General features: G+C 48.3%; 4 protein-coding genes across 8 annotated transcripts; all 4 read right to left on the bottom strand.

Moving 5' to 3' along the window:
* Positions 1–70: 70 nt before the first annotated feature.
* Positions 71–2,799, bottom strand: LOC118512586 (elongation factor Ts, mitochondrial). 3 transcript variants are annotated; one of them, XM_036057223.1, is made up of 3 exons: positions 2,684–2,796; positions 599–1,183; positions 71–536 (listed from the first exon to the last, which is right to left on the bottom strand). In XM_036057223.1, exons 2-3 carry the CDS (start codon positions 1,158–1,160, stop codon positions 145–147), a joined length of 954 nt encoding a protein of 317 aa, XP_035913116.1. In that variant the 5' UTR covers positions 1,161–1,183; positions 2,684–2,796; the 3' UTR covers positions 71–144. The 3 variants fall into 3 exon arrangements, with proteins under 3 accessions (XP_035913116.1, XP_035913117.1, XP_035913118.1); XM_036057224.1 differs by having other exon boundaries at positions 599–1,161; positions 2,684–2,791; XM_036057225.1 differs by lacking the exons at positions 71–536; positions 599–1,183 and adding an exon at positions 1,256–2,413 and having other exon boundaries at positions 2,684–2,799.
* A 105-nt stretch (positions 2,800–2,904) lies between these two features.
* Positions 2,905–4,587, bottom strand: LOC118512587. Its single transcript, XM_036057226.1, has 3 exons — positions 4,030–4,587; positions 3,368–3,957; positions 2,905–3,292 (listed from the first exon to the last, which is right to left on the bottom strand). The coding sequence occupies exons 1-3, from the start codon at positions 4,067–4,069 to the stop codon at positions 3,083–3,085; spliced, it is 840 nt and encodes a 279-aa protein (XP_035913119.1). The 5' UTR covers positions 4,070–4,587; the 3' UTR covers positions 2,905–3,082.
* Positions 4,588–4,592: 5 nt separating this feature from the next.
* LOC118512588 lies at positions 4,593–5,771 on the bottom strand. 2 transcript variants are annotated; one of them, XM_036057228.1, is made up of 3 exons: positions 5,698–5,771; positions 5,034–5,641; positions 4,593–4,949 (listed from the first exon to the last, which is right to left on the bottom strand). In XM_036057228.1, the coding sequence occupies exons 2-3, from the start codon at positions 5,514–5,516 to the stop codon at positions 4,830–4,832; spliced, it is 603 nt and encodes a 200-aa protein (XP_035913121.1). In that variant the 5' UTR covers positions 5,517–5,641; positions 5,698–5,771; the 3' UTR covers positions 4,593–4,829. The 2 variants fall into 2 exon arrangements, with proteins under 2 accessions (XP_035913121.1, XP_035913120.1); XM_036057227.1 differs by having other exon boundaries at positions 5,034–5,771.
* Positions 5,772–5,868: 97 nt separating this feature from the next.
* Positions 5,869–8,135, bottom strand: LOC118512590. 2 transcript variants are annotated; one of them, XM_036057229.1, is made up of 3 exons: positions 7,000–8,135; positions 6,190–6,927; positions 5,869–6,117 (listed from the first exon to the last, which is right to left on the bottom strand). In XM_036057229.1, exons 2-3 carry the CDS (start codon positions 6,532–6,534, stop codon positions 5,947–5,949), a joined length of 516 nt encoding a protein of 171 aa, XP_035913122.1. In that variant the 5' UTR covers positions 6,535–6,927; positions 7,000–8,135; the 3' UTR covers positions 5,869–5,946. The 2 variants fall into 2 exon arrangements, 1 of the variants encoding a protein (XP_035913122.1); XR_004906322.1 differs by having other exon boundaries at positions 6,035–6,117; positions 7,000–8,132.
* Positions 8,136–8,559: the final 424 nt, after the last annotated feature.

Raw genomic sequence — 8,559 nt, 5'->3', positions numbered from 1 at the left:
GGTCAGCGAACCCCGCGGCAAAGGAAGTAAAATTATGTCATCGCGAAAATAGCGAGCCAGCGATCATCGCCACAAGGGAAATTGCGCTTATTCGATTTTATTAGCGACTAGCTGGATGTGTAACAAGTCCCACCGCGCACCACCCTAGTTCGTAGCGGCCCGCACGTTTTGCTCCTCGGACTTACTCTTTTCGCCACATTCGAAGCGCTGGAAATCGACTATCTGTAAGCGATTCGCTTCGAGCACCTCGCCCACGGTGTAGTTCGGATCAACTAGATACTCCTGATGTATCAGGCACGTTTCATCGTCCTTATCGGCGGCCGGTTCATCCTTGCCCGGTTCACCGATTAGTTCCGGCTTCATGCCGACGATGTGTTGGCACACCTTACGAGCGAGCTGGGCCGGGCTCAGTTCGGTTCCATCGTCGCCTTCCTGTACCGTGGAATGTGCTGATTTAAATGCCACCAAGCTACCGTACTTGCCGATCATTGGTACGTCGTGTGGGATCTCCTCGCTCGGTGCAGGATGAACGTAGCCTAAAAATTGGAAGAATTATTACCAAGGATCACCAAGCTTTAATTACGATCTAATAACTCACCAGCTAGCTGTAAACTGTCGGGTGCCTTGTAGCAAATGGCCCGGTTAAGCGATGCATTCTCCCCAACTGTACCGATCATCAGCGCCAGATGATCGCCCAACGATTTACCATCCTGCAGCACAATCTGCTTCAACGCCTCGCTGTTCAGGCCCACCTTCGTTAGATTTGCGTCCGCCTCGACGTTCTCCAGATGGTGGACGCAAGCCGCAGACGCTACCTGGACGAAGCGCTGGAAGCTGGCATTTCTGGCGACGAAATCCGTCTCACAGTTTACCTCAACCATGGCGCCCACATTGCGACGGACCAGCACACCAATCAATCCCTGTGCCGTGTTGCGTCCTTCGAGTTTGGTGGCCTTTGACCAGCCCATCGCTTGTGCCTGCTCTTTAAGCCACAGTTCCGCCTTTGCCAGATCGTTGTTGTTGAGCTCGAGTGCTTTCTTGCAGTTGGCAAAGGTGTAGCCGGTCTTTTTGCGTAGCGTGGCGAGGGCACTCTTTTCGGCCGTTGCATACAACCGGATACCGGTCGTGGGGAACAGACGGGGCAGGTGTTTGAACAGCATTCTGTGAAAGATTTGGCGATTGGCTAGAATTTGAAGCGATTGAAATGATTATCGGATTGTATGAGTGAGTGTGGCATAGAGCGTTGGAGATATTATTGTGTTTTTCTCTGTTTTGTTACAGATTCTTAAGGGTTTATTTTCGATAGTAACACAGACCTGGTTATCGGTTCCCCGTGGGAAAATAATGAAGGGCAACGTAAGATAAGGAAAAACCAAATGTCACAGAAAAGCTTACAGAATACTTAAGGTCTCCAAAAACAAAACCTTGTTCCTTATTGCGGAATGCACGCGTAACGAGAGATGCGCTAAATTGCTTTTAAGTGTGCCCGATAGTCTCGTCTTCCTCGACCAGATTGTCGAACATTTCGGCCAGCTCTTCCGCGTACATGAGCCGCTCGTTCCGCGTCCAGTTGCTGGTGTTTGGCTGGAAGTTCATCACTTCCGTCAGCAGTCGTTCAAACCCGTTCAGTTCGGCTTCGATTATGCGCTCCTCTTCCTCGGTTATTGGAGCTGCATCCGCGTCGTTGTCGCCGTCGTCGGCCGGATTCGGAGACAGTAGGCCAGGACTTTCTTCATCCGTAGCGCCGGTGTTCCTATTCCCCCGGTGTATATTCACATTGGACCAGATATAATTATGCATCGCTTGGATCAATTCGTCCACACCCGTTGCTTCCCCAGCACCGGCCACCTCTTCCTCCGCATCTTCCGCGTTCGGTTCGAGTTCTATCACATCCAGCACGGTACACTGGCTTTTCGCCTCACCGTACGTAATACCATCGGCACTGCTTTCCTGCAGCGTCGAGCAGAGCAGAATGCCGAACTCGATCTCGTGCTGCTGGACAAAGGTGCTGTACGCTGGAAGCCGTTCGAGGAACGTACGATCTTTGGCGTCGAAGTAGATCAATATTCCTTCCGTCCGTTTCAGTATTGCATTCGAAACTGTGGCCAGCTCGGCGGAACCGTGTGCATACAGGATCACCTTGGTATCGTAATACTTGGTGTGTATTTGATACCCGTACCCGATACATTCCGATGGCTCTGTGCTGAGCTTGATTTGATCCTCACTGTTCGGAAGCTTGCGAATGCGCTCGATAACACTTTCCGGCTTGACGGACTCGTCCGTCGAGAGGACGAGCACTATCGGTGCTCCCATGCTTTCTAACTCGTTATTGCTATCAAGTGTGAGGCGGGAAAATGGAAAGCCCCCTGTTTACATTCGGTTCCGTGCTGTTAACACTGTCCGTTCACGCAATCTGAAACAGATCGGACCGGAATTAGTGAGTGTTCTAGCCATTGCACCAAGTTACGCAAAACAAAATATACACATTTGTAAGCCAGGCTCTCGAGCACGTTGACTTGCGTCGTTTGCCGCATGAAGTTCGGCGTTAGGTTACATCATGCTGCGTTAAGGAGGTTGTGTTTGTGCCGATTTACAATAATAAATCCAACGCGATGCCATTTTCGAAGCACAATACTCGTGTGTTTCGCTCTGGTGATGAATGTTTTACGATGATTTTACTTACCTTTTGCGTTTAATATCGTGAAAAAGGAGGAAATGTGTTGAATGTTTACGAAATGTTGGTTCCAATGTTTTTTTTCTTTCGGTATCTGCTGTGCTTGTCACATTTGACGTTTCATTTGACGTTTCTGTCGAAAGCACATTTGTAGGGTTCTGCCTCGGATTGTTGTTGTTTTGAAAGCGCCGTTCGGAAAATCAACGAATTTTATGCTTATGCAGGTTTTTCTTCTTTTTATATGTGATTATCACCAACAAAACTAAAATTGAAGTGCAGAAATTCACTTTATTGGCAACAAAGAGTGGAAAAAAACATTTGACGCTAGTACAAACCAGCAGCTTCGTAGCGCTGAGCATCGATTAGCAGCGTCAAGGACGTGTGGTGGTTCTTCCGTGCTGTTGTGTTCTACGTTCCGCCAAGTGCGGCGTCGGTGATATTAACATTGGTCAGCAGACCGACCACGCTGCCGGAAGAGGCAACGATAGCATTGGGAGGTTGTTCGGCAACAACCAGCGATGCTACAAGGATGTTTATCATCGTAATGATCGCTACCCCGATCGACGTTACGATCTTCACCCGATGTCGCTTCGGATCATCGCGCTGGGGTTTGGTGAGCTAATTGTACAATTGTCCATTAGTATCAAAGTATAGGTTTGGTTCAGGTAGATTTTGCCATTACGCTTCACTTACCGAAACTACGATCATAGTAATGGCGACCATCATTTGCAGTACCAGCGACATGATAACGAACGTGATGCACGCGACGTACGTCTTGGAACCTTGGTTGTAGGTTATGAGCAGTCGCAGCTGATTCGCGTTGGCCGTCAGGAGCGAAATGTCCATCGCACTTTCGGCGATACTTTTCGAAATGTCGTACGAAGGAGTGATGGAAGACACCCGACGGCCACTGTCCGTCTGGTAAATACCGGTAATGGTTAACGGTTTCGGCGGAAGTGGTGGAGGAGTTGGTGGAACAGCCGTCGTGGCGTTTCGGGCGGAACGAACGAATAAAGATGACGACGCATCCGTACTGGAGCTGGTGGAGGAATCCGGAGCTCCATCGGGATGAAGCTCAAATTTACCACTCGCTAAATCGAGATCACTTTTGCTCCTTCCAAATGGTGGATTCGCACGGGTGATGTTGTTCCGGTAGTGTCCATTTGCCACTCCCTGAGGTAACGCTGCGTTGTGACGGTACACAACGGGAAGATCAATGCGATGCTCCCTGTCACGATCGTTCATTTCACCGAACAGGAATGGAATCGTACCGAGACTGTAGCCTGTCGTGAGATAGAGCCAAACTATTCTTAGCGATACTCTTTAAAGTAGTAACCGATACTGATTAGAAATACCGTTGATCAACCGGAGCAGGGAGCTGGGCTTTACTTCCATAAAAAAAGCTCCTTCAGTACTTCTTCACTTCACAAAGCAGAACCGTTCCGATCCTTATGGTGCGCCGTTTCGGAACGAACTGCACGATAAGCTGTAGAAGTGGAGGTAAGATAACAGCAACGTTCGGACACGCACAGCCGAACGCAGATTTAGTTTACTCAATTAAGTGTATGCATCGATCAAATGCGGAAGTCTTGTAGTAATAAAAATTGATCAGGTGAATCGTCCTTTGATCTGCTATATTGTCCGTAAAGGATGGTTTGAAACTGTTCGAGGTCATTTTCCACGACTATCCCCGTGATGAAGGTCCCTGAGTCCTTCTACGGATATAGACCTCGCAGTAAGCAATAATTATTTATAATTTGTGGTTAATTTAAAGCTTTAATAGGATAAATGGCGGATCAAAATAGTACAATTAATTGGTTTATGAACTATCAAGGTTGATCTTATTATATTAAAGTTGAGCAGGTGTCTTTACTAAAGGTTATGGCTTGCGATCCAGAAGCCTGTGATATTACCATTCTGTTAGTATATTATGCCCGTTAAAACAACCCCACATTTCGAATGTCCTAATAGTTGTTGGAAAAACAGATTTAGAGTAGTGCAAATTTCTTAAAACATTTATTTAGTTCAAGTTTATGGGGAAATGTAATTACAAGACTTTCTTAAAGTATCCAACCATAACAATCGAAATGAACATACGTTCGTTAACAACATTTTGTCTAAAAAATGTGAGAATATAGTAAAGTTTGTACAAAAGTTACTGCGTTTCAAGCAAAACATTCAGCATCGTTACGACGGCCAGATTGAGCAGCGCAATTACGGTGGCAGCAATGCAGGCCAGGGTTCGCAGCAGTGGCCAACGCTGACTGGTGTACGTCTGCAAGAAAACAGAGCCACGAAAGGAATGCGATTAGTATCGTTGGAATGTTTCTCTCGCGCTCTCGTTGACTAAACTACTAACCGACATCATCAGCATGGCGACACAGTTCATGATTTGCAGTATGAGCGACACTATCAGCAGCGCAAAGATGGCCAGATAGGTGGACGATTCCTGCCGCTCGATGTTCGATGTGCTCAGCAGTCGCAGCTGATTCGAGTTGGCCGCCAGAAAAGCAATGTTCAGTGCATTTTCCAACACCGACCGTCGCACATCGTAACCGCCACCGTCTCTACCATGTCGGTCCGACCCGTTCGCAACACGATCGGCCGCATAGTTCGGGGTCGTTTCGTTGTTGCCCCAATCGTTCTCCTGGTACGGTTGCACTCTGGTTGCATCCTGATTGAAGATCACCGGATTGCAGAACACTTTCGACTGTTTCTCACTGCCGGTAAAGACGCGCACACCCCAATTGCCCACCTGTTCGGCACGCTGGTGCGGTTTATCGTAGCGCGTTATGCGTTCCCCGCGCGTAGGGCTGCGGCTGGACGGTTCGGGTCTGGTCATGGTGAGCACTCACTGCCCTTTCTTTGCTGCCTGGTTAACGGGTCCGCCGAAATGAAGCTGATCGCGGTGTACGCACCCGTGATAACGAGCCGGTGGTCGAGAACGGTCTGAAAATCGAACGATAACTGCAGAGTGCTATTATAGCGCTGTAAGCCAAGGGCGCAGGTGGCAAAAGACGTACCACCAATGCGAAGGTTGGACTGACTACATGCATACCACCGGTCGGAGCGATGTTCTAGGCCCTGCTGCTTAACCATGCGTTACCTACCCGAACAACGTTTCCGGATGGAAGTGCTACTTGCAGCAACGTTCGGATGTAGCATCGTAGCATCAACCGTACGTACAACTGATATTAGATAAGATGTTTAAAAAATAATGTCTTAAGTTTTATTTAAAAAAAAAACACGATCTTAGTCCAGCTAAAAATTAACTACTTGTGTCCTGGCTGCGCGCCATAACTTCGGTACAGCTCGCCGAAATCGATGCGCGAGTGTTCCACATTGATCATGAAGGGAATCAAAAGGTTTACGAGCGATATGATGATCGCACCCGTCACGGCAAACGCTTTCATCTTTGCGTATCGAGTTGGATCATTAACTTGCTGTGAAGATATAAGATGATAAAGAAGAGATAACGTTAGTTAGAGCATCGGACATTTTCCCACCCTACGTACCGTGATCGTTACGATAGAAATGGCTACCAAAATCTGCAGTACGATCGAGACGGTTACCAGCACTTCGCTCGCTATGAACGTTTCCGTCTCCTTAAAGCTTACCAGCAACCGGAGCAGATTGCTGTTCGCCGCCAGGAAGGACACACTGAGCGCAATCTCTACGACGCACCGGAAGAAATCGTACCCATTGTAGCTGAGGGCGAGATAGTACTCGGACGCGGCACTATCGTACGTGGATTCTTCCGATACCGCGCGGGATGACCCGGATGGATTTCCATCTTCGAGCTGATGGCTAGTCGAAGCGTTATCGTTATGCTTCGTTCTGTAAATTGTGGCGCTGGTCATCGCTGCGGACGTGGTTTACCGGCGAGGTTCCGAATGTGGAATGAATCGACCGCATCGTACCGTACCGCGGATTGGTGGTCAAATCGGTACAACGTTACGCGTGCGTGCAAAAGCGCGTTCATTATCGGGTAAAGGAAGTGACCTTATAGCTAGCGTGGAAATGAATCACATTAAGCAGTAGCGGCTAGAACGCTTCTAGAGTTCTAGTACGGTGTGGTTAAGTCGTTCACAACGGCTTAACCATTTTTGCTCGAGTTGAGTCGATGCGTACTACTGGTTGGTGATAACAAGCGAAGCCACCAGGATGTTTATCACGGTGACGATCGATACCATGATGGAGGTGCACACTTTAAGCTGATGTATCCGACGGCTCTGCTTGGACCGTGGATAGCTCTGGAACAGAGAACGGGTTTGAAGGTGTAAATGAAGGATTAACACAACCTAATAGAAATGTGTCTAATCTACCTTCACTATGATAACACCGCTTGCCACACAGATTTGTAACACCAGCGAGGAAATGATCAGCGCTATACAAGCGTAGAATGTGCGCGATTTCTCGTTGTACGACAGCAGCAGACGCAGCTGGTTAGCGTTCGCTGTCAGGAGTGAAATGTCCATGGCACTAGCAGCTATTCCTTTGTGTATGTCGTACGATTGGGTCTGGCTGGAGCGTGTCTTGCGTCTACCGTCCACCTCGGACAAACTGCGCGCACCATCCTCCGCCTCGTAGTGCTGGTCGAACGCTTCCAGCGAACTCATTTCGATTTCGTGATTTTTGGCGTCCGGTCTATCTCCGGTCCGATCGTCCGCAGTCGTCATCTCGATCAAGCGTCGTTCGTTTGTATTATCCGCTGACATTTCATCGATGGGTGTGAGTGTTAGTGCGCTAGTACGGGTAGTATCTGTCATACTCATCGATAATGATCGATCGACGATGTTTTGATCGAGCAATTACTTTACGAGCGATCTCTAAACAATTGCCCGCCTTTTCTCGCTCACTCACGCACAGTTCACTTCAAGCATCCAGCACCAGTAGTAACCTCACACGGGCGCGTACGATCGCGATTGTTGATCCCTTGCGAAATAGCGCAGCACATTCCTTTTCAGACAATTATCACTGCACTTCCACGCACCAGTAGCTCACATCGATTTAACGCACTTCCGATTCGCGACACAGCTACGCTACGACTGTGCCGCAGGAAAGTGAAATTGTCGCACTGGAGCACCAACCAAACGCCGCGTCTTCACGACCAGTGATAACATTCTGTTTGGTAGTTGTTTTTTTTTCCACATTGCAATTACCATGGTTTGACCGACCGATGTGTTCTTATTCCGGGTCTCAATGCAACGACTATCAACAAACGCTTTCGTGGGCTGGGCGGCGTTGCGGTTGCGGTAACGGGCAGATTACACCGTTTTGGGATTTCCATCACGTTTGATTTGACATTCGCACAATTGATTGTAGTACAAGTACTAGTAGCGAAAGGGTCTCCTGTAGCAGTGTCCTCACACAGAACTTCGGTTGTTGCAAACTTGGAAAAAGTTGCTCACACGCACAACATCTGAACGCAACTGAGCAGGGTGGAGATGATGTTAGTGCTTCCTTGAAACGCACAGAAAGTGGAGCAAAAAGCAGTTGCTGTGGAATAGCCGCACTGGTCGGGGGGATTTTTTTTCGCATTGGCAAAAGCATCTGGTGGGATTGTAATCACTTGATGTAACACGCCGCATGCACAATGCTCAGTATCTCTCGTGCAGGAGAGAATTGGAGCACCCGACGCAGTGTGATGTTGCTGGTTGAGCGTTTGTTCTCGTCAGGGAAGAACGATTGTCTGGTATTTTATGTACTGGTATGCTCTTTGCTGCCCTGACGTCAGCGATCGATTGCGGATTAAACACGTGCATCCGTGCTAGTAGCGTGTGGGGGATTGTTTTATAACGGGCGCTGGAAGCAGCAAGCGTTCTTCTCGTGCTGGGTTTTTAAATTTTTAATTCATTTGTTTTGTGTGTAATGTTGCTGAATGC

Source organism: Anopheles stephensi, chromosome 3, assembly GCF_013141755.1.
Source record: "Anopheles stephensi strain Indian chromosome 3, UCI_ANSTEP_V1.0, whole genome shotgun sequence".
Lineage (NCBI taxonomy): Eukaryota > Metazoa > Arthropoda > Insecta > Diptera > Culicidae > Anopheles > Anopheles stephensi.
The sequence above is the reverse complement of the archived record's forward strand: the minus strand, read 5'-3'. Positions and strand labels throughout refer to the sequence as shown.